This window comes from Zosterops lateralis (genome assembly GCF_965231275.1).
Source record: "Zosterops lateralis genome assembly, chromosome: 2".
In the NCBI taxonomy this organism is placed as follows: domain Eukaryota; kingdom Metazoa; phylum Chordata; class Aves; order Passeriformes; family Zosteropidae; genus Zosterops; species Zosterops lateralis.
In genome coordinates this window covers 17,954,474-17,982,144 of record NC_139763.1, presented here as the reverse complement: position 1 = coordinate 17,982,144, position 27,671 = coordinate 17,954,474, and the positions used below count along the sequence as shown (strand labels likewise).

The following is a 27,671-nucleotide window of genomic DNA, read 5'->3' as shown; positions in this document are numbered from 1 at the left end:
TATAAAGAGGCTTTAAAAGTAAGTAATTTCTGAAAGAAATACTCTTCTCTCTCCTCATATCTGAGCTAGCTCAGTGTGTGATGCCCATAAGAGTCAAAGTGATGTCTGCTTGCCCTTTCTCTGATGGAGCTGGCCCAGCCCTAACAGGGACCTCTCTGCAGCCCTAACAGGGACCTCTCTGCAGCTCTAATTGGAGCTCACTTGAACCTAAGGAAAAAGAAATGCAGAGTGCAGACATGTAGGGAAAGAGGAGAAAGAAATGAAGGTCTCTGGCCAGACAGAGGCTTGCCAGCACTGCTGGGTCCCAGCACTGGAAGCTGGCTCAGAGAGCACATCCTTGTCTGTGTGGGGAGCTGCAGGGGTGTTTGAGGGAAAGCTGCATTTAGGGTCATGCAAATGACCCTGGGGATCTGTGCAGGACTGGGGCCATGGGGGCTGCACAGGAAAGAGGGATAGAGCTTGGTATGATGGTGCCAATGGACCAATCTGAGCCAAGGAGTGCTGGCTCAGAGAAAAGAGTGCAGACACTGAGAACAGAGGAGAAGGAGGGCTCCCCCAGCAGAGAACGTGTGAGCTATTGGTGGGCCTAATGCATGCAGGTGATTTTTTTCATAAAAACGTTGTCTTTTTTTCTGTTCTTCCATCACCCTGCTCTATTCTTATAGTGGCTTTATGTGTTGACAATTCTGAATGGTGTTTTATGATTCATAGCACAGCTTTTAAAATTAATTGTAATTGTAATCAAAGCTTTGTCAAAAATGAAAAAGTTACTCTTAACAACAGATCTGAAGATGACTAAATATTTTATTTGATTGTTTCCAGAATTGCCATTCCTTTTTTGTGTTACTACAAAGTAAGTAGAAGACCACAAATCGTTGATCTTTTATCCTAAAAGTTCAGCTCAAGTACTAAGGTTTGGGGCTTTTATGGCAATGGAATATGTGGTATAGATAAGCAACTTTAAAAAGCATTTTCATTCCTCTGCATTAGTGTCTAGTTTGAAATTGATTAGCATCGTCTGCTTACCATTTTGAACTGCTTCATTTAAGGGTCTTGTCTCTTAAATAGGAAATGATTGTGGAGCATTATAACAGTGTTTTGTGAACCTGTAGAGCCCAGATGTACTTTTCAGATACATGTTTGGCTGCTTTCTACAGCCTGTGATCATTTTGGAGGCCCTTGATTTTAAGCGTCCATGCATTTTCTGAGCATTTTTCATGCAGGATCATGTTTGCTAACAGCTCTTTGTCACAATCTGAGACTGAGTGTCAGAAAACCTCGTGGTTTTCAGTAAATGGGTGTGTACAGAAAAAAAACCACACTGGGATGGTTGCTGCAAGACTCAGAATCATAGAAAATCCACCTGAAAGGGTCCTCTGGAGGTCATCTAGCCAAACTTCTCAGTCAGAGTGGGATTATCCCCCCTGCTCCATCATCCATACCTTCATCCATACCTTCATCTAAGTGATCTCTGGACACTTCTAAAGGTGGAGATCCTACAGCCTCTCCCAGAGTACGGAACAGCAAACCTTTTCCAATGCTGATCTATCCTCCATGTGAAGAGATTTTGTTTTTCAGGCACAACCAGAATTTCCCAAGCCTCAATGTCCCTTGTATGTAATAGCACAATTGTATTTGCTGTACTCATCATTTGTAACACAGTATTTGTAACTGTGGAGGCAATGGCCAAGGTATAGGGAAAAATAACCAAAACCACTTTGATCATTTAGTATTAAGGAAGTTCCCATTTTTAATGTCAACATAAAAGAGTTTGTTTGGGTGAGGTTTTTTTGAGGGACCATGGGCTATTTCATCTCTACAATACTTATCAAGCAAACAGTTAGAAAAATAACTTACATTATAATTTTTTAATAAACTTCCAGTGCTTGTTAGTCTTCATGCAGTATCCATTTTACATTGATACAGATTTCTTGAAGGTGCAAAAATTGCAGTTATCTCATATCAAATTGAGTTCTTTATCACTAAGGTTCTTCTGTTAGTCAAGGGTTTTTTCATCACTGTCTTTAGAAACACTTTTGAAGTCTTCATCTGGAAAGATCAATATGTTCTTCAGGAGTATGTGTTATTTTAATGTGTCTTGGGCTGTATACAACTGTATACTTCCAAGCTTCTGTATCTCACAGGAAACTGAAGTTGGATGCACCACACACATTAAAAGCAGCATAAAAGGTGTGTAATGTTATGGACATAATTCATAGAAAAGCCATGCATATTTTCTAGTTACCACACACACAGCAGGTTTAGTTGCTTTGGCCATAAACAAGTAGATAATGGTCAACCAGAAGACATTGTTTGATGACATGCATAGTGTTTTGCTCCTTTGCTAGGCACTATTGTTAAAAGTGAAATGAAAAAAAACCAGAAGCCCTTAGTGTACCCACACCTTTTAAAATGATGTTTGTGTCTCTTCAGCTGGCTCAAAGCCCAGGTTGCTTCTCCCCTCTTCAGCATAAGGGTTCACCTCTCCATGATTTGATCCTGCTTCGTTTCTGCTTTCTCTTGCTCTCCTGTAATGAATATTCATTTTGTATTAGAAGGTCCCTGTTCTGTTCAAGTCCTTGTGGATCCCCAGAATCCCTGACTGTAAACAATATTATGTTTAACTGGAAATATTTATATAAAAGAAATCAAGTCAGCTTTAAGAAGAACTGTAGCAAGTCTGCTATGTTCTTAGAAACATATGTCCCTCAGTGGAGGGACATAGAAAACCAACCAAGCTATATTTGTTAATGCTGTAATATTTAAGGAAAATGTCATTACTCTAGAGCCTACAATCAGATTACAGAAAACTGCAGGTGCTGATGAATGTGAGCAACTCTGCTGTTGGAGAAGGCACAATCTTCTCAGCAGGCCATCCCCTCCTCCTTGCAGTAAGGTTGGCAAAAGCCTGGCCAAAAGTGTTGGCTATCCTGCAGCTGTCTGTGGCCAAAGCATTGGTTAAACTGATGGTGATGGGGAAATTGCATTAAGCTGCCAAAGCTGTCATGTGCTGAGAAACAGGAGGATAAAGTTTTAGCTATCACTGTTGATGGGAAAAGGATAACAGGCTTTCATTCCTTAACTTGCTGCAGGTAAACTAAAGCCTAATTTGTAAAAATTCTGATGATTGAATTTTTGGGACATCTTCCAGTAGTCATGATCATAGTATCAAAAACATTACTTACCTTTTGCGATCTCTTTGCCCAGTGATGATCAAGGCAATAACTCCAACAACAATCAGACCAAGGACCACCCCAAATACAATTAACCAGACAGTTACTGGTGGTTCATAAGGTGGAGCCAGGGTTGGAAGTATTCCCACAAACTCCAGGGTATTATCATCCAGTCTGAAAGCCTCATTGATTCGTCCTCGAGACATCCTGCCGTCAAACGCAAATTCAAAGAGTTTCACACATTTATTGGAAGGAAAGGAACAGTTTTCAGCTGTTTTATGAATCTCCAGCATGCCAAGCTTCCCCTGAACTGCTCAGTTGAAAAGGCTGCAGAGGAGGTACTGCTAAACCCATATTCCTTCTGGCATGTGAGTGACAACCACAGGAACTTAAACCCTGAACCTATTGCAGCTTAACTGACATCTTCAGACACTGTATGGACTCTTAAACTCGCTCTTAACATTTATTAAATGAATCTTCTGATCTCCTTCTCTCTTTGTATTTTGCCCTACATTCTCTTTACCATTTCTTGTCTATTGAAATGTTCTTAGTTATGCCACATAAAACTACAGCTTTGACATCTTACTTGTTCCCCTCCTACAATCTTACACAATTTTGTTTAGTGTGTTTCTCACTGCCCTGAAAACCCTTCCCCTTGTGTATCATCTGTGCCTTGTTTTTCCTTACACTTCCACATCTGCTATTGAGTGCTAACATGAGAGTGACTTTCACAGCCATATTTTTCTCCCTTAGTTCACTAACTTATCTCACTGCTTCTTCAACTCAATTTCATGTTGATGCTGCTTTTAGATTTGTGCCCTCTTCATTTCCCACTGCACATTACCCATGATCTTCTGCAGAGTTGCAGTTTTACTTATCATTTTTATAGCAATGACTTACAGTGGTGTCACATCATGCTATAAAAGAGCTGTTCATTGACCTGTAAGTGGGAACTAGCTCCTGCTCTGACCTCTTCTATATAATCAAACATATCTGGCTGTCTTTCTAGTATGCCATTATTCGGAGTCCTTGTTAACAATATATCTTGCACTGACTTTTCAAAAATGAGAGGAAGAACATGTGTGCATACATCATTACTGTATTCCATATTTCAGGATATAAAATAGTTCCTGTTAAAGTTTGAGAAATTAGATCTGCTGGCAAGGTATGATGCAATGAGACGTGTTTTGGCAATTTTACAAGACCCCTGAAGCATTTTACTTTGGCTGTTGCCCAAGATACCATCTGATAGATGGACTGTTTTCTTTCTGACATAATAGTTTTCATCCTAGTATCTCTCATCCCACTATTTCATTTTAACTGCAAAATTTTCTTTCTTGTCACTGCTTCTGCCTCAGCTGATTCAAGCACTGCTTTCCTTTCCAACCTTCATCTGGTTGGTTGGTTGGTTGGTTGGTTGGTTGGTTGGTTAGTTAGTTTGTTTGTTTTTTCCCAGAGAGCAAAATCTCACCTGATGGCATTTTCCACATCAGCTTTGGGCACAATATCACTGACATTTCCTGGCATGCTGACAGTAATGTAGAAGGAGATTCTTTGTGTCTGTTCTCCAACATGGATGTCTGTAATTCTGAAGGAGAAAAAGGGTACTTTCATTGCTGAGATGACATTAGCTTTAAATTCAGGCAAGTGAACAGTTGCGTTTGATTGGCATTGCCAGGGGTTTCGTTTACACTGGGGGAATTCTTTCTAGTGAAATCAGCTGGGAAGCAAAATCAATTTTCCTGCCAGAATTCCTTTTCCTATGTGCTAATTTGTAACTTGAGCTGGAGAGAGTCTCCCTCATACCTAAGACAAGGTGACATCCCTCATACCTAACACAAGACTTGGTGTAATTTTCCACAGCACATAATCACTTGCAGAACAGAGATTGTTTGGGGTTGGTCTCTTGAATGAGGTGATGTATGAAGTACAAAGTGGAAAAAAAAAACCACCTTTCTTCCTTATTTTTCTAGAGTAGATTCTAGATATTACATGACTGATGTTCTATAAAGTAATATCTAATAGCTTGAGTAGATAGCTTCTAAACATTATTGAAGATATTTAATCAAAAGGGTTGTTTTTCTTACCAAAATCACCTACAGATGAAAGATTTTATGCTTGTAACTGAGCTCAGATAAGATTAGTAAGTCTGTACCAATTTCTAGTGCTTTATAATCAACATGTTTGTCTTTCCTTGGCCCTAAACCTCTTGGAAATTAAGTATGATACACATACACTGCTAGAAATGTTTATTTCTAAACAGTGTACCTTCCCTAATATTCCTATACAAGTGTTGGGCACAAATTGTCACAGTTCATCACTGATAAGCTGTGGGAGACAAAGCCTTCTCACCTATCTTCAGCACATTATCCCTAAACTTCAGGCTATTGAGGGGAAAGACACCATGTACCCCAGCTGGCATCTTGCCTTTTACAAACAGCTGATGTTTGACATTGTTTCTGTCACCTCATATTTGACAGAAGGCACAGTTAATCCCACCCGTCCATGTCCTTAGCCAAGCAGAAGCAATTCAGGCATAGCTGGCACAATTAAGCAAGCCACTCACTGGAATTCAACGTCCTGTTTCTTCACTTCTGCAAAGTATTTTCTCATGGCATAGGCCACAGATGACTGGAACAGGAAGAGCTCGCTTTCATCCCATTCATACTGCAGAAACAGCACAAGAGAAATTCCTCAGAGATGACAAGCAATCAGAAACATAAGAAACACTTCTAAAAAGAAATAGCAACTGTAATGCTTGGCATGCACTTTAGTATTATTTATTTCTGGCATGATGGCATATCAGAAACTAAACCCTTTATATGTGTTCATCTGGGCACTGTGCAGGAGAATAACCAAGGAGGCATCCCTGCTGCCAGACATCATGCTGTCCCTCTGCAATCTCTAGCACCTTTATAGAGGACTGCTAAAGATGCTGCAGTCCCAGCACACCTCCCCGCCTTACAGAGAGAAAAAGAATCAGCAAGGCTATTCCTACTAAATAGTGTGCATTTTCTTTGAAGTTTAAAGACTTCATGATTTATATCTTGTTTTAATCACATAGCTTTATTTGCAGACCTGTTCTATTAAGGAGGACAACCTTTGTGGTAGAGCTGTTGCATGAAGATGACTAATTTATTTGCTTGATGAGCTCAGATTTTTGTTTGGGGTCTGTTCTGGTAAAAAACTCTTTGCATCAGTACTTCTGCAGCAAGCACATATTTGGGTTTTTTTCCCTGGAGAATAGATAGGTGATATTAAAAAAAAAAAATGTACTGCCTGTGTGCAGGCTTCTCCTGGCCTGCCTTATGAGTCCAAAGTTACTCGCAGTGGAAGACAAAAACAGCTTCTCTGGGGCAGGAACCAAGAGCTGTACCGGGGCAAAAACCACCACAGGAGGTGATAAAGAAGCCTGGTCTGTTGTGAAATAGCATGTGTGCACTAAGGAAAAATTCCCAGCTGAACTCTGCGGCAATATCTTTTTATTCCCCTCAGGCACAGATTTGATTGTGTTTATGGCACCTGGGCAGGAAGGCCTATAAATGCTGTCAGTGATACAAAGTCAGTTCCTGACTGTCTTGAGTATTATTCGGGAAGGTGTGGTAGAAGACAGCTCTATTGCAACAGGCTTTATAAAACCCAGCTACATTTTTACTGATGTAAAATTAGAGAGATGTATAAATATCTATGAGGAAGACAAGGGATAAACTGTTTAGCTCGGTCTGTTGCAACAGGACAAGGAGTAATGGTTTTAGACTAAAAGAGGATTGATTTAGATTAGTTACTAGGAGGAAATTCTATATGAAGGAATGTGAAGGTGTGAGGCATTGGAACAGGTTGCCCAGAGGGGTGTTGGATACTGAGTTTCTGGACACATTCAAGGTCAGGCTGGAGAGGTTTACAGCAACCTGACCTAGCTGAAGATGTCCCTGCTCATTGCAGCAGGGTTGGGCTAGCTGATATTTAAAGGTCCCTCACAACCTAAAGAGCCCTGATTCTATTAATAAAGGGGGGGAAAGGGCAGAAAGAACCCACTGCTGTCAGTCCAATTAGGACCAGGTCCCAGGAAAGGCATAGGTACCCAAAGCCACGGCAATCAGAGCAGTCCCCAGGGCATTTGGAGGGCAGGGGCTGTGCCAGTCCTGGCTGCTCCCACCAGGAAAGGCTGAGGCTGAGTCCCCTTTGCGAGGCAAATGCCCCTGTCCTTCCTTTGCTTGCACAGCCTTGCACTGAAAGCACCTCTTCTTGTTACTGCTGCTGCCTCCGGCAGCTGGCACTGTTCACTATCACAGATAAGAGGCTGTTGTTGAGGCTTCTCAATTTGCTATTTATGCCCAACATCTTTAGGCTTGCAGTGCTGTTTTTTTATTATTATTATTTTTATCAGGATCTAATTGAGCTTGATTCCCTTCTGATGCTTTCTGTACTTACCATGTTGGCTTTTTAATAATTTATTCATTTATCTAGCTTATATTTTGTTTTATTCAGTCTAATGTATTTTAATTGCCACTGTGCCTTTCAGTTGCCTTTATAAATACTATTACTGGCTGTGTGGATAGGAAGTACCTGGCTGGCTTCTGATTTGTGTTTGAGTCATGTCTGCTCACACAGCTTCCCCAGGCATCTCAGATACCCACCATACACTGTGGGTTACAGAAGCTGCTTTGCTTGTAGAGAGAAATGAACTCTGCCAAGCACCTCTCCTCTGTTACACTGTGTTCACTCCAAGATCCCATATGTGATTTGAAAGACAAGTGTAAGTGTGGCCTCTGCTTCATAAAAAAAATTTCATTGTAAAATACATCTAAATGCCTGCAGGCTGACAGCTAACAGTGGTTCCCTAACACTGTCTTGTGTGACAGCCCTTTACACCATGATCATACATATGGCATTGACCTGGTAGAGAATTTTGAACGAATGCTTGGAGAGGGTTCTGGTTTTCAAGTGGCAGTCAGGGGCTTGTGCTCCTGGAACTGTTTATTTTAAACATGACAGACCCTAAGGAATTCAGTGGGGATCTTGCAGCACTTTGTGCGGGCACTTTCATAAAGCCCCAGCTGAAGCAGAGCTGTGGATGTTTCAGGCTCATCAGCTGCACTGGTGAGCCGGTGATGCTGCGGCTGCAGCTCTAATCTCATCAGCCTGAAAACAATTAGCAGGGTAATTGCAGCAGTGCACGCTCTGGTACAGCTGGCGTGGAGCCCATCCGAGAGTCTGGATGCTTAATTTGCCAGAACCTGGGGCTATTGAAACGTCCCTGCTGGTAAGAGGCAGGGCTGAGTCAGGGCCTGGAGCCTTGTGAGCTGCAGCTGCCCCACGCCCCAGCACAGCTGTACCTGAGCCCAAGGGCAAGAATCTTTCCCGGCCTGCTCTCTCCAGAGGTAACGAGCAAAGCTGTTTGCTGGCATACTCAGAGTGCTTTGTGCTGTTAGGTCAGTGCAAAGCAGCTCAAAATACCCCTTAGACAAACAACTGCATGGCCTCCGCAGCTTCTGTGCAATGTGAGCTGTGCACACCACCCAAAACACATTGCTGACTGCAGCTGGGCTGAGATTCCTGCCCGAGATTCCCCCTGCCTCTTCTCTGTGCCAGTTCATGCACGTAGCATTACCTGCTGCTGCCATGCCAGCGTTCAGCCATGTCCCTGGGGGCTCAGCAAAAGGGAAATTTGTGGGGGGGCAGAAAGCAAACGGAAAGAAAAGGTTTCTTGCAATTTGGTGATGGGAGCTGGTTTTGAGGGGAAAAGGTATGGCTTGCTCTTCAGAGCTTAGGAACCTACTGTCCATACTATAATTCAAATTAAGTAATCTGTATGAGATTGTTTTACAGCTGCTCAATTGCACAACAAAATACTATGATGGCTAAAGGCAGGCATAAAAATGATATTAAGCTAAACATTAACCATAATGACTAATAAATGTGTTGTAATATGGAACCTTTTTATGCTGTTGATATCAGTCTTGAATTGTATCTAACTCAACTAGGCAGTCTAGGAAGCAATAAAACTCCAGTGGGGCTTGCATGTGAGAGTGATTGAAGCAAGAACATCAATTCGTATGAAAAATGAGCCCGTGGTTTGTGTCCTTGCTAGTGCAATAGGCTCCAAAACGCAAGTCTAAATGACCTACCTGATAACATACTCGTTCTTGGAAAATTACTAATGTCCTGCAAGGTGAAAATGGCTATTAACAGGAATGAAGTGTCTGCACTTAAACCTTCTACACTGCCTCCATGAGATTACCATAAAGAGGAAGAATTAGAATAAGGAGTGAATTTTCAGCCTGGGTTAAGCAGATGGGCCAAGCCAATGCTCTGTTTAAAATCGTAAAAGCCATCTTTGGCTTTGATGAGATTTTTTCATTGCTGTAATACATTTTATTGGACCAGCTGGTATAATTGGGGAAAGCAGACAAGCTCTTGGGAATGAAAGCCCTTCTCCTCATGTGAAACAGAAGCAGCTGCACCAGCTGCACTGCACTGTCCCCCGCAATCTCAATAACAAAGCTGTCTCTGCATCAGGGTTGGAGTGCAGGGAGGCAGCTGAATATATCAGGGCCTGGAAATATTACTGTAAACAGCCAAACAAGAATCTACAGAGAAATGCTAACAGATGTGTTTTAGTTTGAAATCAAGAGCATTTAAGGATAGAGAGTGGAAGCCACCACCCTGCTTTTAAATGTGAAGTTAGCTGCTCTAATAACTTCTGAAGGCAGCCACCATAGCCATGATAATGGCAATTAGAAGAAATGAGGTAGAAGCTTTAAGTGGACACATCAGCAAATCTGGGGAAAATACAGCCATTTTCATGTACACAGGTTCCACCATGTTAGCCCTCCAGGCCTGTTTTGTAGGAGGCAAAAAATCATGATTGGTATCTCTACAGAATAACTCATCTAGCTGAGATGCCTTTCCTAAAATGGGTGGAGTCACTCCCTGGAGAAGTTCCTCCACTAATTCTAGAGGGAGTCTTGACCACAGACTCAGACAAGACATCTTATATGTGACAACCTGAGCTGATGCCACCCTTCAGACACAAAAACCAGCCACAGCCTAGCTGCTTTTCTGAGCCATTATCACAACACCTCTGTTGCCCAAGCAATAAGAAGGGTGCCACAGGACAATCACACTCACCGCCTGGTCTCCCAGAGCTGACTTCAGGCTGATGCGCACTTTGATGGCATTGCTAGAATCTGGTTTGAAAAGAAACAAGGGCCATGTTAGAGCTACAGCAACAAAAAGTCTGCTCCTGGGAAATGCTGAGGTGGCTAAAGTTTCCTTACAGGTTCCCTTGCACCCCTTGGAGACATTGGTGGGACTGATTTTGTTTCCCTTCAGCCACCTCTACTGCAAACACAGTCATCTGAGCTGTCAGTTCCCAAGTCTGGTTTTGTGGCAGATAGAAGGAAAATTCTTCTCTCCCACCACTGGGAATGAGCAGTTTAGATGCAGATGCTGGTGCCTTGTTAGGTGAATCCCACTATCAGAGACTGTTACAGGGCTGTAAGACTTTTGGTGTTCTCCAGTACCGGCAATGATTACACAAATGCAACCTGGCTGGTTCATCACTCAGCATCACAATAAATTGAAAAATGCATTTTTCCACAGTCTCCTCCTTTTCCTCCCTTTGAGCTCCCCTCTTTGACTAACACATGTCAGCAAAAAGCACAATAGTAATTTTTTGTACTGGTTTGCCCCTACACCTGGCTCCCAGGACCAGTGGCTCCCAGCTCTGCAATACAGGCACACTGCTCAGGAAAGTGCCACACAAGACCAAGCTTCTGACTCTTTCTTCCTTCTGTAGAGTCATCCCACATTCTGAGTGCTGCCATTGTGAACAAAAAGACACATTATATGAGAACTGGGTGGGATTCTGACAGACTGTGCTGACTTCTCCAGCTCTGGCCATGAGGAAGCCAGTCTGTTTTCCTGTGAATAAAACTTTGAGCTCAGTGTTTATTTCCCATAACCCTGCTTTTCTAGGGAGAATAGCTTCCAACAGCTACAAGAGAGAGGGATTTTGCTAACCAAGGGTTGTGAAGAATAACTAGTATCCTTAAATCACCCACAACCCATACATACATGGAGTCCAATCTGTTTTCCAGCCAATGTATCTGCCAGAATTCTCTTTTTTCAGCCACTCATATAAAGGTTCAAAGTAGTTGAGCAAGGGAGCTGCATTCATGTATTTTTCTCCTGTTACACTTTCCAGTGCTTGAGTCCAGGGCTTGGATCTCCCTAATGCCAGCAATTGTCTGTATATGTGGAACAAGAGTAATATGTTATTGCCATGTTCCATCTAGACAAGAAAAACACTCTGTGATCACTATAAAAGTGTTCTTTGCTTCTGAACTCACTCCCTTCTCCCATTATTCCTATTAATAAAAATATTTTATTCCCACAACAAGTAATTAAACCTTTGATGTTTAGAACCTTAGTGTACATAAATTTAGTCAACTTGTCAAACTGAATTGAGCAGGTACAGGCTCAATTTCCACGTTAAGTTTATTCTTGAGTCTATACCTGCCTATTCATTTTATTTAATAAATAGGTACATTCAGGTATATTTAATGAACAGTATATTAAATAAATATTCAAGTTTATTCTTGATGCAACCTCATTTACTCCAGAAGCTTTGCTATACTCTGATTTGTTACACGTGAGAAATTTGTTTCGTTACCTGAGTTTCTGCCCAGCTGCAGTGGAGTTGGTAATGTCACATTTGTGAAGAGGGCCAGCATGGTTAGCTGCCTTGCAAAGTGCCTCCTGAAACTGGAACTGATAGATGGTGCGGGTGTAATACCTAAAGAAAGGGCAAAGAAAAGGGAGGCACAGGTTTTATTAGTTGTCTGTCAAGGAAACCTGCAAGCCTTTGGCCTTTGGCAAGCTCTGCTGCATCAGCTGTCACTCCTGCTTGGGTGACTGCACTGCAGGGAGAGAGGCCAGCTGATACTTATAGGCTAAGCTAACTCAAATTTAGCAAAATGCCAAGATCCAATGGACTGGAAGAGCCCCAAATCTGTTTGTTGCCACATAAATCAGAGTAAAGTTAAGGTCCAGCTCTCTGTGCTGATCCCTCTAAAATGAGTTGGCTGGGACACAGTGGACATCCAGGGCAGGGCAGCATGTTCATGGCCCAAGTGACATGAGGGCACAGTGATTCCCCAGGAGGCAAACACCTCATACTGAAGTGCTCCTGCTGGTTGCATGGCAGCATGAAACTTTTATGTTCAGCAAGAAGGTCAGCAGCCTCCTCACTGCTCAGAGATTATTATGGAACAACCCCTGATGTGCCAAGAAATGCTCCCATTGAAATCAGCAACCTTCAGTCTGGCCTTTAAACAAAATAAGATGATACTCTCCAGGAGATGTTTTAGATAGATGGAGCTTGTTCTGTAGATAAAACCTAAGGCATGAATTAAACACTGCACTACCTTATGAAGGAGTAATCATTGGCCACATGGAACAGTGCAGCAGGGTCACAGTAGGTTTCATCATGAGGGACTGGTTCCACAACACCAACTATGGATCTCCTGGAGATGAAGGAAAAACACAGGGTTTCTGTTTATAGACAATAAGCAAAGGTAATCTGATTCAGCTTTTCTTCTGTTTTGTCTGATACACATGGAGACCTCTCATTTGCAAACAGAAGAATTCCATACAGCTCCCAGGAACCCCAAGCAAGTTCTGCTCCACAGCTGGAGACCACAGAGGGGAAGCTGTTTGGAAACTCATAGTGCAAGGAAGGGATTTGTATGACAGCAGAGTATGCAGGGATCAGTTAGTGGTATGAAATAATCTGCAAGACATGAGTTTCACACAACCACATTCTGCCCTGGGCCATCCCAAGTTTAGAGACTTGTATTTTATTCCAGGCAAGGGCATGCAGAGACTGGGCAACCCAAAGGTAGATGGCCTCATGTGCCACTGGGCTGAAGATGAGCTTTCTCTTTATTTTACTCTCCTGAGACTATGTTTCCTGAGAAGTACTACAAAACAAACCCATGCCTTGAGTTCCAAAAATGGTAATAAGCTTCCATGGAAAAATTTTTCATAAACCTGTATTTCAAGTAGAGAGCTTTGCAGTGCCACTGCAACAGATGTGATAAGCTTCCCTGAACAATTCGTCATTCTCTATTTCTCTGACATCTCTGCCACTTTTGAATACATTGAAGCTGATTGATTTTTACAGTGGGTCAGGAGGCTTGCATATATCAAGTTTTATTATAGATTCTGTTTGCTGATGGAGGTTTACTGTTTGTGTTAGAGTTCAGGTTCCATTTTCAGTGTGGGGCTTGTTTGGTTTCTCTGCATTTTTCTGCCCTTATATTAAAATCAACCTGAGAAATTACAAACTCCAGTCTGAATCATACTCATTTTTAATCTTGTGCTCCAAGGTGCTGAAAATAGACTGATTGATGGGCATAACCTGAAAAGGCACCTCTGGCTGTTACTTGCCAAGGAAACTGTATTTTCTCTACCAAGAAAGGTGGTATCTTAGTACACTAGAAAGGAAAGATTCAGTCTGAAATCTTTCAGACAATTTACCTCCAAGAGCAGTATATGCTGGGGAGGAAACACAAAGCAGAGAAATGTGCTCAGATACCTGGTGGATTGAGATCTGCATGTTTCTCTGGCTGGCAAGTACAATGAACTTCATTTTCCACTTGTCCTTAAGGATGTGGGGAGCAAACCAGAGCACATAACCAATGACACTTAGAGAAGGGCTGTGCTTTAGCTGTGGAGATGTCCTGGGGAATGTGTCAGGGGGACAGCAATGTTGATCTGGAACAGGCCATGCAAAGGCCATGGGCTGTCTTTATCAGGAAGCTGACATTAGAAACAGGGAGAAAGTCTTTTGAGAGGCAGGGTAAACTGCCAGGGGCTCTAGACAGAGTTAATGGGGATACATGGCTTATGAGACATTGTCTGCACGACAGTTGGATATTTCTATCTGGCACTCTACTGATATTTACAGAAACACCCAGAGATACAGATCCTGTCCTGTGGGGGACAAACACCTCAGTATGTTGAGTTTGCAGGTTCATATGAAAAAATATCCCCTTTGTTTCTCAAACTTACTTCATCTCCCACCACCGTTTGGTCCATTCCTGCTTTGTAATCTCACCCCTAAACACCATCCACCTCCACTTCTCCAGCATGTAAGTAAAAGGCATTGTTCCAACAATCGTTAGTGCTTGTTTGAGCAGAAAGTTGATTTCAGTTTCTGAAGAGAGAAGCAGTTAAGGCAATGGTTATGGTAGCAATTAGTATCTGATTAGATGGCTAAAGTTGCTTCCCTTTACAGCTAATGCTTACATCTTGTTTGAATTACAGATTTTCACTAAAGAAAAAGTGGAAGGAAGAATACTACTTAAAAAAAAATAGATAAGATAATTTACAAATTCTACACTATTTTGTCTCTCTTTCATTCCCCCAAACTCTTAAATAAACTACTCCTTTGGCATTTATATTTAGTTACCCATCATTGAGAAGCGTTCCAGTCTCCAAAGAATTTTGAGCGGAAGACATCTCAAAATATTATAAAATGTGCATTTTCATCCATCTAAGGCAGTACTCAGAAGCCAGATGCACTGCATTATAATGAGGGCCTCTCAGTGTTGTCACTCAAAATTCACTTAAGTGGGAGATGTAAACCTCAAGGTTTCAGTTTCATTTGAACTGCTAAATACAATTCTTGACAGAGATATGTATGGATTCATGCAAGAGAGATTGAAAAGAGTGTTGGAGACTCATCTAAATGAACTATAAAGATTTAAGGATGAGTTGTTCAGTACTGAAGGTAGTGAAGTGCTAGCTATTTCTTTTTAAATTATGTACCAGCATTGTCTTGCCTCACAATGTGATTTGGGGGAAAAATAGTATTTCTGGTAAATTAGAGGAGTAAGATTTTCAGAAGCCTGTCCGTTGCTTGCTGAGTTTGCAGGCATAATCTTCTGCTACAAAATAAGGCCAGCAAGTGCTTTCACATAAATATTTATGCATTAATTTACCTTCATCCTCTTGGAAAGTTGGCTCTAGGAGTTCAAGAGATTTCAAGTGCTGAGGAGTGGCTGCAGAAAGTGACATAATTTCACCCACAGCTTCGTGGAAGCCCTCATTGGCACCGCTCCTCAGCAGGTAGGGCTGGTCTGCATAAGCCATGTCATACTCAATGTGGCCCATCTCGTGGTGTGCAGTCAGGAAGTCATCCATGGTCACTTTGGTGCACATCTTGATCCTACACCAGAATAAAGTGTCTGTGGTTAGAGAGAGAGTGGCCTAGAGAAAGGCTGCCTGAGCCCTGTTTGCTACAGCCATGGGGCAAAGCCGCTCCAGAGCTTGCAAACACCTCTTGCCCCTTGCAAAACCTGGGCAGCTGCATTCTGGTATGGTGCAGATACTCCTGCTACAGCAAGAGTTCACAGGAAACTCAGCAAAAAACCTTCAGCCACCTTGAAATTGTCCAAGGAATAAGAGAAACCTGCTGTTTGTGAGAACAGCTGTTCCCTAAAACCTGACAATAAAGTGACTGTATGTGTGGGAGTGAGTGACCACCACCAACCTTAGTAAGATAGTAATTTATAGAACCCTGTGTGTTGTTGCCTCCTGCTACTTCATCGTCCTGTAGGTACTATTTAATAAAGAGGTGTCTACCAAATAGGGTTTCTTTTCACCTTCTCCAGACTGCTGAGGTGGGACACTGATGTGTTTCACTAAGGCTCTGCTGTGCACCAGCTGCTTTCCCTGGGTAACTGTGGGGACTGCAAAAGGGGTCAGAATTTCTGCGAGAAGTATTCCTTGTGTGGGAACTTGCTGTCCCACTCCTTTCCCAAATATGGAAGAGATTGATGGATTTTCATGAAATTGGATAACTCTGCTAAAGATAGACAGCGGACTCTCAGGACATTTTCCCTCTCTACCCGGGGACCCACTGCCATTGCTGCAAAGTGTGCAGCTGTCCAGAAAACTCACTGGTATCCACCTGCATTTCTGCTTATTCCTTAAGCCCTGGAACATAGTCATTATTTCTCTAATTCATAAAAATATAAGTCACTTCTCAGCTAAAATTTGAGAGCAGATCTTGAGTAGATCTACTAGTAAATTTGAGTAGATCTTCACAGGAAAAGTTACATAGAAAGGTTTACAGTCCCACAGGATCCCTGCTCTCTTGTCCTCCTTACCCCTCTTTTCAGCCAGAAAAAAAATTAAGGAAAAATTAAAATAACTTAAGACAGCATGGTGCATCTTTAGTGAAAACATGTTTGTTCGAGGAGGTGGTACACAAAGGGATCATAGCAATTTCAGTACCTGTAATCCTTATTGCCCATGTCCCATGCTGTGGGATGGCAGACAACCTTCCTGTTGTCAGTTGGCTCTGTGAGCATGGAGTTTGCCCAGAAGCCCTCAGTCATGGGATCAAGGCCAATGGAAACAAAGAACTCCTCAGCAGATCTGAATATTTTATTTGCATCCCATTTCTGAAAGAGACAATGTGACCATTAACCTTTGTTTCTGCATGCAGCCTGTTCCCAGTACCATGCTTAATGCAGGGCAGCTGACTTCTTATTTATTTCCCAGGAACTTTCCACCCACACCTGGCCTATTAAAAGTAAGTCAGTAGTGTCTGCCTTTGGCACTTCCGTGAATTCTACTGGGAACTGGAATTAACTGTTTTTCCTGCAAACAAAAGTAGGTTTCTGCACTCAGAGGTTCAGCAGATAGCACCTGACTCAGACCAGAGAAGCTCTCAGTAAAAGATAAGGTAAGATAAAAAATGCATTGCTGGCTTTAGTATGTCAGATCTGCATTCCAACCCTTCAGTCATTTCAGTCAACCTGGGGACAACTCATTTGAGGAAGTGGAGCTCCATTCCCAGTAGATGAGCATGAGAAATTTCAGCCAGAACCATAAAACCTGGCAAATGTATCTATGGGAGTTGCTTATCAGATCAAAACTGATGGTTATGTTCAGGATAACTTAGCCACTCAGCAGTTTTATTATTCTACCCAGCAGAAGCTCTGCATTTACTGGACTGAGCTCTCACAGAGACGTGGGTGGCAAACAGTTCATTTGGATAAAAATCCCAAATGGGGCACACTCACCAATAAGGATAAGCCCACCCATTGCTCAAAGGCTCTGTAAATAATGCTTCCCTTCTTGCAGTGATTCTTCAGGAGACACAAATTTATGACTACAAGGGGGTCAGTAGTGTAAAACAGATGTGAGATTAATGAAGACTTGTGCAAACTGCTAATGAATTAAATTTAACTACTCCTTCTTTTATCAGCATAATATTTTCATGGAGTGCTGCCTATGAGAAGAGCAGATTTCAGATGAATAACTGCATTTCAGAAATCAAATTCCATCTATCACTCTTTAGTTTTAAAAAAAGGAGTAAGCCTTTGGCAAGACTACAGGGAATTATCTTCACCCATGTTCTTGGTCTGGTAAAGGTGCTGTCACAGCTGCTAGCTCCACACATCTCAAACACAGACCTTATGGTGGTGTGCAGTTATCAAAAAACAATAGGCAGCATTGCAGTTTCTCTAGCTGAATCCAAATAAACAAGACTGACAAAAATAAAACAAACTGTGGTATACAAACTATTTGATTATGGTAATGACTGGCAAAGGTCATATTGGATACCAGCCCACTCCAGGAGCCCTGAAATATTCATAAGTACAAAATATATGTCTTAATGGATAAGTGTCTCTGAGGAAAAAAGACTTGGAGATAAGATTAAGGGGGTCAAAGAGGGTGGAGGAAAACAGAACAGCTAAAGGGATAGGTACAGTGAAAAATGCATAAACACTTAAAGGTGAAAAGCAAAAAAAAGGATGCAAAAAGCAACACTTTCTTGGCAGTATGTCTGCCTGAGGGCAGCCATGGATTTGTAGAGAGCGGCTGACATGTGGTGCATAATTTTTATACCTTCTAGATTTGTTACATAATGCATATTGCACAAAGGCATGTCTTACCTTTTCAACCATTGCAGAAGTTACATCAATGTTTGGTTTGGCTGGATAGGGAACAGTCAAGGCATACAGATTTGTCCAGAATCTACCCCACATATCACCTTCATAAAAAGAGGGAAACAAAGAAATACTTTAAATTATTTATTACGTATTGCTCAAAGGTGCTAGACAGGTCTATAAATCCTGCAGTGTCAAAAATAGGGACTTCTATTCATCTAACCAGCCTGATCCAGATGTGGAGGGGAGTAGTTCTGGAAGGTCATGCATAGGTCAAACACAGATCAAGGATCCTTTTATTAGCCAGTATCAGCAATTCTTGGATAATATAATTTCAGGACTGGTGACACTCCTAAAGGTGTATGAAAACTGAATATCCTTTTTGTTAGTCCACGTGATTGCTGTGCCATGTTCAGGTACACAACAGTTACAGCAGCTTAATGCTGCATGATTTGAAAGCCAAGTCATGAAATGTGGGATCTGAGAGTAACATTTGAAAGGAAAAACAAGTCTGTCTGAAATTCTCATTTGTAAGGAAGACAAGTGCTGCAGAGGGGAGGGAAATGTCCCAGCCAAGTGCTGGAGTTTTGTGCTATGTGAGGTTTGGCGAGGATGAGAACACCTGCCTTCCCTTCTTGCCACTGCTGCTAAGCACTTGTGTCATCTCTGCTAGGAATTTATCCATTTCTCCTCTACCCTCCCCTTATCTGTAACCTTCTTGTTGCCATCCTGATTAAGCAGTCAGATTACTCAGCACCCATGTGCCTTGAAGGTGACTGTCCTCTGTATAAAGTCAGGCTTGCACAACACGGATGCGTTGACATACCCAGCAAGTGAGCAGGGAGGCCTCCTGTGGAGCTGATGAGCTCAGGGCCATACACCTGCCCCAGCTTGTGTCTCACGTAGGCATGCAGCTGCTCGTACAGAGGTTTGATCTGGAGGAAGAGGAGGAGAAGGAAACAATTATTTTTTTCACTTTGCTCTATTTCGCTCATTACTCCTAAACAGAGAGCCTTGAAGCTCTCTCTGAAAAAAAGCACCTGGCAGGTAAATGCACCCCAAACCTGCAGCTGAGCTTTGCCCCCTCCCTCAGGGCTCAGGGAGTGAGTCCAGATTCCAGCCACAGAAGTCCTGCTCAGGTATGAGGGAGAGAGCATTGTTTAACTTGTGAGCTGGATTATGAAGGATGCACCCCATGCACCCTGCCTGGAGGAGAGACATGGACCTGCAGAGCTCCCTCTTTCCCAGCCTTTGGGGACCTTGAATGGCTACAGAGGTAGAAATGTGATGTATGTCTCCTCACATCTGTTTCTGTTAAACCCACATAGTCTGAGATCAGCCAGTTTAAAGCAGGTTTCATTTTCATTCATAACATCAGCACGTGAGCCCATCAATTCAAAACACAGCCCTGCAACCCAGGTGAGAGCTTTTCCTGCCTCTACCTGCTCAAATGTCTTCTCCACATCTTCAATCAGCTGATCACGGCTGTATTTGTAATTTTCTGGAGATGTTGCTTCATAATTTGCTCTCCAGTAGTCTCCATAGTCAGAATAACCTGTGAAGCATGGATGCATTACATGAGGACACCACGTGTGGTTCTGCTTAGGTCTGCAGAAGAAGTGCAGCTCCCTTTGGATCCCATGCAGACCTGCAGCCTGACCCCAAAGCAAAGCAGCAAAATGCAAGATACTTTGGGTTTATTAGAAAGGAAAAAGCCTCCCTGAGGGTCTGTCTCATAAACATGCAGGTATGGGAGATTTTCAAGAACTTAGAAATTGGTGTCATGGTTATTTGCTAGTTAGGGTCATTCTGTCTGGAAATGGATGTCAAAGGAAATCAGGAAATCAGGAATCCTGACTGGAGCTCCTGTGACTATAAGGAACAGCAGCCTCTGCTCAGGCTGGATGCTAAGGGGTTCTCACAGAAGGCATAAACTGGTGAATATTGAATATGGGCCCCCTCTTCCAGAAACTAAACCACCAGGACACATGCAGATACCAGAAGTGAAATTCAGATCCCAGTTCCACTAAGTCTTCCAGTCCACTGAGCTCCATCAAGCCTTGAGTAAAAATGGCTCCTAGCTGAAGTCTCTCCCTTAGTGGTATGGAGAAAGGCCATGATTATCACTTCCTAATTTTGGCTTTTTTCCCTGTCTTACTATTTGGGTGATATTTGCTTATCCAGCTCTAGCTTGACAGTTTTAGCAAAACAAAGAGGATGGGAAAGCAGGTGATACAGCTGCAATCTGGCAAAGAGATAGATGATGTAGCTACCTCAGAAGCTATCTTAAAAGACCCCAAAACAAAATTAGAAGGCAGCTGCTACTATTCCTTGAAAAGATAGTTCCATATGATTTGTGTGGAGATCTCAGACTGGAAGCACACTTCTCTTAGTACAAAATCCTTTTTGAACACCCAGCTCAACCACCAAATCTGACCATCCCAGCTAGGGAATAATGCTTATAAATGTACCAATGATGGTGGCTGCTGCAAAAAGGTCAAGGCCCATAGGAAAGAGATGTCCCCAAAACTCAGCAACACTCAGAAGTTGTTTAAATGAAATGTGCTCGTCCATAAATCACAAATGGTGAAGTTCTGGGTGGTTTGTAATGAGGGGCACTCACTCATTATGGCTTTGAGGAAAGTGCCAGCAAGGAAGAGTGCCAACAAATAGGTGCCTCTTGTTCCAGGCTGGGAAGAACCTCTGAACTGGTCAATGGCAGTTGTCTGCATTGCCTCTTATTTTGAGACATGCACACCAAGAGCAAATTATGTGCAAATTATGTCTGTATTTCGAAGGGAAAATTGTGTGTAAGTCTGAAGAATGTTTACTAGTTTCTAGAAGCCAGAAGGGGAAAAAAATAAAAGAAAGAAACAAAAAGAAAGCAAGAAGTGACTTACCGTTAAGCCTTGCAACCTCATTTTCAAGTTCAACATACTCTTCATATAATGGTCTCATCATCCTGCCAACACCAGCTCTCCAGCCTTCCCAGGCCCACAGTCTCTCATTATAATCAGTGCTATCAGCCATAATAGCATCCAGACCTGTCAGAACAAAAAAAGTAGATACTAGGCTTTGAAAAAGCAGAATTTTTCATTCACAGCAGGCATACAAACCAAAGTGAAAGAAAGTCATGAACAGAGAAGAAAACACTTTGTATTTGATATACTGAAAGATCCCATTATTTCATTGCATCCTTTCATAATTTAAGGTTTTCCCCTTGTCTTTAAGAAATATGGAGCAACATCATGAGTCTCTTAAGTGCTCTCTCCATATTAGCTTCCCTTAAGCTGGTACAATTCTCAGGACTGGCCTCACCACAACATTGAGTCCATCCCTGATGGCAGGGAATAAAAAATAGATTTTCTGTGGTACAGGCAAACCCCAGGTGACAGGCAGGCTGCCACACAAGCTGAGCAGCCCTCCACCAACATTTTTTGCTATGAACAGGAGACAGTATGTCTCATGGGCAGAAAGTCCAATGGAGGTCCCTGAACTGCAAGGTGCAATTAAATCATGACTAAGTTTAGATAGCAGGAAATATCTGCTGAAATTACAGCCTGTTATTTTGCAGTCAGGAGCCACCCTTTGGCTTTCTCTGCACCCTCAGGGTGAAAAGCACAGTAGGGGCAGTGGTTGGTGTCATACCTGGCTCCAGCACCAAACACTCAGATGGATTGTTGATTTTACAGACGGTCCCAGTGCTGTAGATGGTACTCATTGTATTTAGCACAGTGCCCAGCTGCAAGTTAGACGCAAGATAGCCTGTTAGAAACCCATTCTGTGCAAAATAACAGCCAATTATGCTAATTAACATTAAAGCATATGTCTGAGCTCAGGAGAGATCAATGAAAGAATTTGCCTAAATGCATTACTGAACCAGACCTAGCCAGAAAAGACAGATAACTCCCAAATACATGACATAACCTACAGGTTCTTAATATCCAATCAGACAGAGCTCTGGATTCAATGAGCACTGACTGTCACGAGAGAGCTGTCAATACACAGCAGCAATAAAAAAAATGAGCTGTGGCTCATTTCTTGGGCCAGCTGAAGGCCAAGATGCACCTGAAATCATTCAGCTCTATCTCAGAACCTATGCTATGTAGCTTTGTTTTAAATATTTTTTTAATGTTTTCACATCTTCATGCCTCAAGGAAAACATGTATCACTTTTAGCTTTCCCTTTAGCACTACTCAATTTCTCACTTAGAGTTTTAAATCAGAGCCCCGAAGAGCTGTCAGAGGAGGGGTAGTTAGTGAGTAGCTCTAACTTTACCTCTGTCACCATTAAAATAAACCAGTGCCCAGGCAAATTCTTGTGTCAGTGAAGAATACTTAGATATTCTTATGAAACCCTATCAGACTGTACAAAAAGTCACTTTTCAAACATGAATCAACAGCTTCAGCCCCAAAGGCCATTATCTAGGAAATTCTAAGTGTCTAAACAAGGAGGGAACTGAAGAACATACCTACTCAACAGAGACAACATTACCATTGGTGCACTGTTTTGATCCAAAATAAATATATGTTTGTATGAACTGCTGGCATACCCACCAACACAATCTGTTTTTCAGAAATGCATCTTATTTGGATCAGACAAGAGATCCAGCCAATCCATGCTTCCCTTGCATGGTGATTAGCACTGCTAACCCTAGCAGAAAAATATCAGAATTTTTCTGTAATTAGGACTGTAGGATCTTGGACTGTAGGATCTTGTACTCTAGGTTCCCATGACTCAATGCTATGCTTCAATTTGATCTTTGATCAATTTGATTTGATCAGCAAAGGGAAAGTAATTTAACTCTCAAGTGTTTAGATATAAATCCCTTTTGAGTCTGCATAGCTGCTCACTCCAATTTCACATATAGTGAAATTTCATTATCTATACTTGCCTCTTAGGTGAACTTGTCAGTGCAAATATCAAATCTTGCTGGCCTTCAGCAGCTTTCTGTGGAACCCTCCCCATTTTCAGGAATCCCAGGGTGCCCAGTGCAATGAAACATTCCTTCTTTTTCACAGTGTGATAATGTAGCATGTTCAGAGAAAGAAAGAATTCCTCCATCTCCACCTTTTTGACTCACCAAATGGCCTTTTACCCATCTTTTTCTGCTCATTGCCCATTGGACTTCACCAAGCACTTACCACATGTCCTTTCTTGGTTTTATGGTTAATCCAGCTATAAGTGCAAGGACTGCTCTGAGGCATGTTTAAAATTTATTCCATGGCAAAACTGCTGACAGGAATGCCAACCAGCTTCCTAGGCCAGACTACCCCACAGTCCTGTATTGCTGTGAACACCTAGAACAGGAACACTTCCATACCATACACTGCATCATCCCAAAACAAGCAGGGCAGTGACAGCATCCACCAAAAAAATGATGAACTACATCCAACAACTTACTCTGTTGTATTTTTCTGGTGACAGCACAGATGATCCCCTCTCCTGGAGAGTCTGGATCTGGAGCTTGATGAGGTCATCCGTGATGCTTTCGACTGGGAAGGTGCTGGCGTTCCTGGAGGCCTCCTCGTAAAACGCGGACCACTTGGCACCCGCCTCACTCTGCAAGGGGTTCACACAACCCTGGATTAATCCCTCCAGAGGAGTGCAGTGCCCTGACGCACTCCATGGACAAAAACATCACTTCTAGGAAGAGCTTCATTTGTGAGGAACACGCATGGATTGCAGCCTGAGTACTTGCACCGCACTGTGAAATGGCTACAGAGTTTTTAGCTGTTTTATTCACACATCCAGATAACCATTTTTTCTTTGAGAATAACAAAAAGGATGACCCTCTATTCACACCTTGCTTGTTATAATTGATCCAGCATCACTTTGCTGTGTCTCCTGCTACTCTAAATCACATTTTCTTCCCTTAGTGCTTTTCTTCACCCACCTGTGAAGAAATAAGACAGGGTACAAAGAGATCTGTGACCCAGATGTCAATCCCCATTTCTGCTGCAGTAGCAGGAACACTCAGCAGCCAAGATAGTGATACTGAGTCTGTTTTTAAGGCAAATATCACTTTCTTCTGAAATGTTGGCAAAAAGAAGATTATACTAGAGTAAAGGAGCCTCTAAACTGGTGCCTAAACTGGGCATGCAAAATCTCAGCATTTTGCGTGAGATTGCTTTTTACACTTCTGCAATTACAGACCATGGTATGTGAAAATCTCAAGTTTCAGTGCAGAAAGTAGCTGCATTGGAACACAAATTGGAGTTCGGACTCTCTTATTCACCTTTTTCTAATGTGTTTGTACATAGTTTAACACATCGGCACCAATTCCAAATGTAGACAAGAACTAATTAACCTGGACCCTCAGGAGAGTTTATTTAATTGTGCTTATGCCAGAGCTTCCCAGCTTGTGGATAGGGCACCTGCAACACTCATCTCCCCCTACTGAGGCATCGGGGAACTCAAACGTTGTGCCTGAAGACCTCTTTCAGGCACCCTTCACCCCTGTGCAGGCACACCAGTAGGACCAACACCTTCTGCAGGGCTGTGCCTGAGCTGTTCAGCTCCATGTGTGACAGGGGTACAGCACCCACTGCTCCAGCCGCCAGCAGAGAGGGGTGGTGGCAGATGTGAACTCGTGGTGGTCCCATCCCCACATCTCTTCCATCCTAGCTGGAGGAGGGCAGCTATCACTGGGAAGCTTTCATGGGAGCAAACAGTCCTGACACTCCTCAGCTCAGTGGGCAAGAGCTTGATAAACACCCAGAGGAAGAGCATGGCTGTGCCAATGTGCTCCTGAGCTCCTTGTCCTGAGCAGGAACAGAGGTGCCTCAGGAGTGGCAGGGCAGAAGAAGGGGTTCATTGGCTACAAAAGCCAGGAGAAAGCAGTTATCTTGCTGTCTGATATTTCCACAATTAGAAGAATTGGTTGATAAGTCAGAGGAATAGTTATAGGGTTTGTGACACAATTTACAAGGAAAATGGATGTGAAGGAGCCAGAAGGGACAGTATTCATTAACTCTCCTCCAACAGAAGGGGAGGAGGAGAATCAGTAAGTTCATTACCAGCACTGCTGAAGAGATCAAGAGAGAGAAAAAGTTCTCTCTAAGCACTAGACTAATTGGTTTTTATTGCTGGTATCTCCTCATGTATTTTATTATCATCTCATTAATGCTGAAAATACTATATAGGGCTTTCATTTTATGTGTTTGGAAACATTACAGTTTAAGTATCTGGTGCCTCAGAAAAAATTCCAGATTGACAATGATTAGTCATTAGGATTTCTTCCAGCAACCAGTCTCCTTGCTTTAATTAAGAAATATGATAATTAAAACGTGTTTTAATTAAGTTATATGACCACAAAGTGAAAGACCAGCCATTAGGCAAAAATAGAGGTAGGATGTTCAGCTTCATTTTTATGTTCTGAATTGTTTTCTCTAAGGCTTGAGATAACTTTTAAATAGATGCCATTTCAAAACAAAGCAAAATTCAAGGTGTTTTTGTTCATTTTGAAAGGCTTTGAGCTTATAAGATACTGAGCTGAGACATGGCAATATCAGTAACCAGCCAGACCATGGCTGCCTGCTCTTGACAAGTTCTTGCCTACAGACCCCCAGGGCTGGGGCGGATAGAGGCGGGTGTTAAGAAGCAAGAACTGTGTTGGAAGACAGCATAAGTAAAAATGCTGTGGTCCTTCCTACAGATAGAAATGGACTTTCAAATCAATATGCAAGACCACTGTAATAGAAACTCCACTGCTGGCATTTGCTAGTCTGTGATCTGACTTCATTTTTCCTGGTCTAATACCTCCAGGCAGTCAACCAACAGCCCTGTCTATGAGAAGAGTGATGGGGGCAGGGGGAAGGTCCACCACTGGGTAACTGCTGTGGGCTGCTATAGAAATCCATCAGCAAACATTTAACAGAATGCCTGCATCCAGAAAATATTTGCATATTGACTGAGAAGTAAAGCAACTGCCTGTGTCAGTAAAAAGCCCAGTGTTCATCTGGTCTTAGGGAAAGTGGGAGACCTGAGCTCATGTGGGTGCAAGATTCAAATCTTTTTTCCTTACACCCTAGACAACACCTACTTCAGACCCTTGGAGAGGATCTTCACCCTCAGGACATGCCCTCTCCAAGAGAAAAGGGAAACACTGCACCAGGAGGCACTGGTGTTGTTGGACTCAGCAGAAGAAAGCATCTCTCTCCATCCAACAGAGATTTTGAGGATGAACATGCAATGTTCCCTTGCCTTTTCCCTCCACTCACTGGAGTCACCTGAAGTGATGGCTAGGGACAGTCCAGCTTCTGGACATCCCTGTGCAGTGCAGGTAGTCCAGGTACTAACCCAAGGCTGTAGAGGCTGGTATTGGCCCAGGCACATCCAGTGAGCATTGCTACATTAAAGCAAGTTCCTCTACCCTCCCCAAAATGAAGCACAGATACCAGAGAAGTAACACTCCAACTTCAGCCAAGCTTGGTGGAACCAAAACGAAACAGAAAGAGTAAGATTCCTAAAAGAACAGTAAAACCCACAGGATGGAGCACTTACCATTTTATTGGCATTCTCCTCAGTGATGTTGGTGTTGTAGTTCCATGAGGCAATGGAGTTCTCATAGCTGATATTTTCTGCCCTGCTGTTAAACTCCTCTAAAAACTTTTGGGCTTGTTGTGTGACATCCTGAGGGGTCACAACAGCACTCAGGCCACAGAGAAGCCAGAAGTGGACCAACATATTCACACGCAGGATGAGAACCTCTCAAGGAAGTAGGTTTCCTCAGGTAAGCTTTTCTGTTGGCCTCTGCTTCATCAGCCTTCAAGCATGGCCACTGTGAAGAAGAAAGGCTGAATCCAATTTGCTGAACCTTTTATAGGTTTTATTCATTATAGGAGAGAAAGGAAAAAGTTTTTTTTTAAAAGCCAAATAAACAAAAGTCAATTATTAACTTTGGAAAAACATAATTACTCCTGCCATTTTATGGCCTTCTTATAAAAGGCTTTTACTTTTGGTTAATGTTTCCCAAACGTGCTGTCAATGATACAGCTGGTCACTTTATCTATAGCCTACCCATGTCTCTGGTAGCTCAGAATCTGTCAATCCTTTAACAGGTTGGTGATAAGTTGTAAAAATATTTAGAAACTTCACTGAAACACCAAGCCAAGAACTTTAACTCCCAAGCAGGAAGAAACCTCAGTTAGTCTGAGATAGGGTACCTGGTTGGGTATTTAGGGCCATTTTCTAAAAGGCTTTGTAAAGCCTAAGTGATTTGGGGAACAAACCTCCTTTTCAAAGCAATTGGGGCATATAAAACCTGAATTTTAAATGTGTTCACTGAACCATCAAAAAGCAGCAAGAGACTTTGTGGGATGTCAGCATCTTGTGTAGAGACCTAATCTGAGCTATAAATCAACTGGATTTAAGTACTAAGGTGACTAAGGCTACTAAAATGACTTCATCTTAATATTTAAATACCTTTGCTAATCTAGCTAGGAACCCAGTGGTTACTGCAAATCAATGAGAAAATCAATGCATGAATTAGCTCTGGAAATGCAGTTTGGGTTGAGTGTTATTG

At 42.4% G+C, this 27,671-nt stretch overlaps 1 protein-coding gene across 2 annotated transcripts; it reads right to left on the bottom strand.

The window, feature by feature from the left end:
- Positions 1–786: 786 nt before the first annotated feature.
- Positions 787–26,968, bottom strand: ACE2 (angiotensin converting enzyme 2). Of its 2 annotated transcripts, XM_083854315.1 has the most exons (19): positions 26,651–26,968; positions 23,549–23,707; positions 21,794–21,887; positions 21,046–21,189; positions 19,588–19,700; positions 18,972–19,080; positions 18,152–18,249; positions 16,482–16,651; positions 15,185–15,411; positions 14,253–14,397; positions 12,605–12,703; positions 11,851–11,973; positions 11,253–11,425; positions 10,305–10,363; positions 5,740–5,840; positions 4,645–4,761; positions 3,186–3,380; positions 2,405–2,528; positions 787–2,049 (listed from the first exon to the last, which is right to left on the bottom strand). In XM_083854315.1, the coding sequence occupies exons 1-18, from the start codon at positions 26,831–26,833 to the stop codon at positions 2,408–2,410; spliced, it is 2,430 nt and encodes an 809-aa protein (XP_083710441.1). In that variant the 5' UTR covers positions 26,834–26,968; the 3' UTR covers positions 787–2,049; positions 2,405–2,407. The 2 variants fall into 2 exon arrangements, with proteins under 2 accessions (XP_083710441.1, XP_083710440.1); XM_083854314.1 differs by having other exon boundaries at positions 787–2,528.
- Between the last annotated feature and the right edge of the window lie 703 nt (positions 26,969–27,671).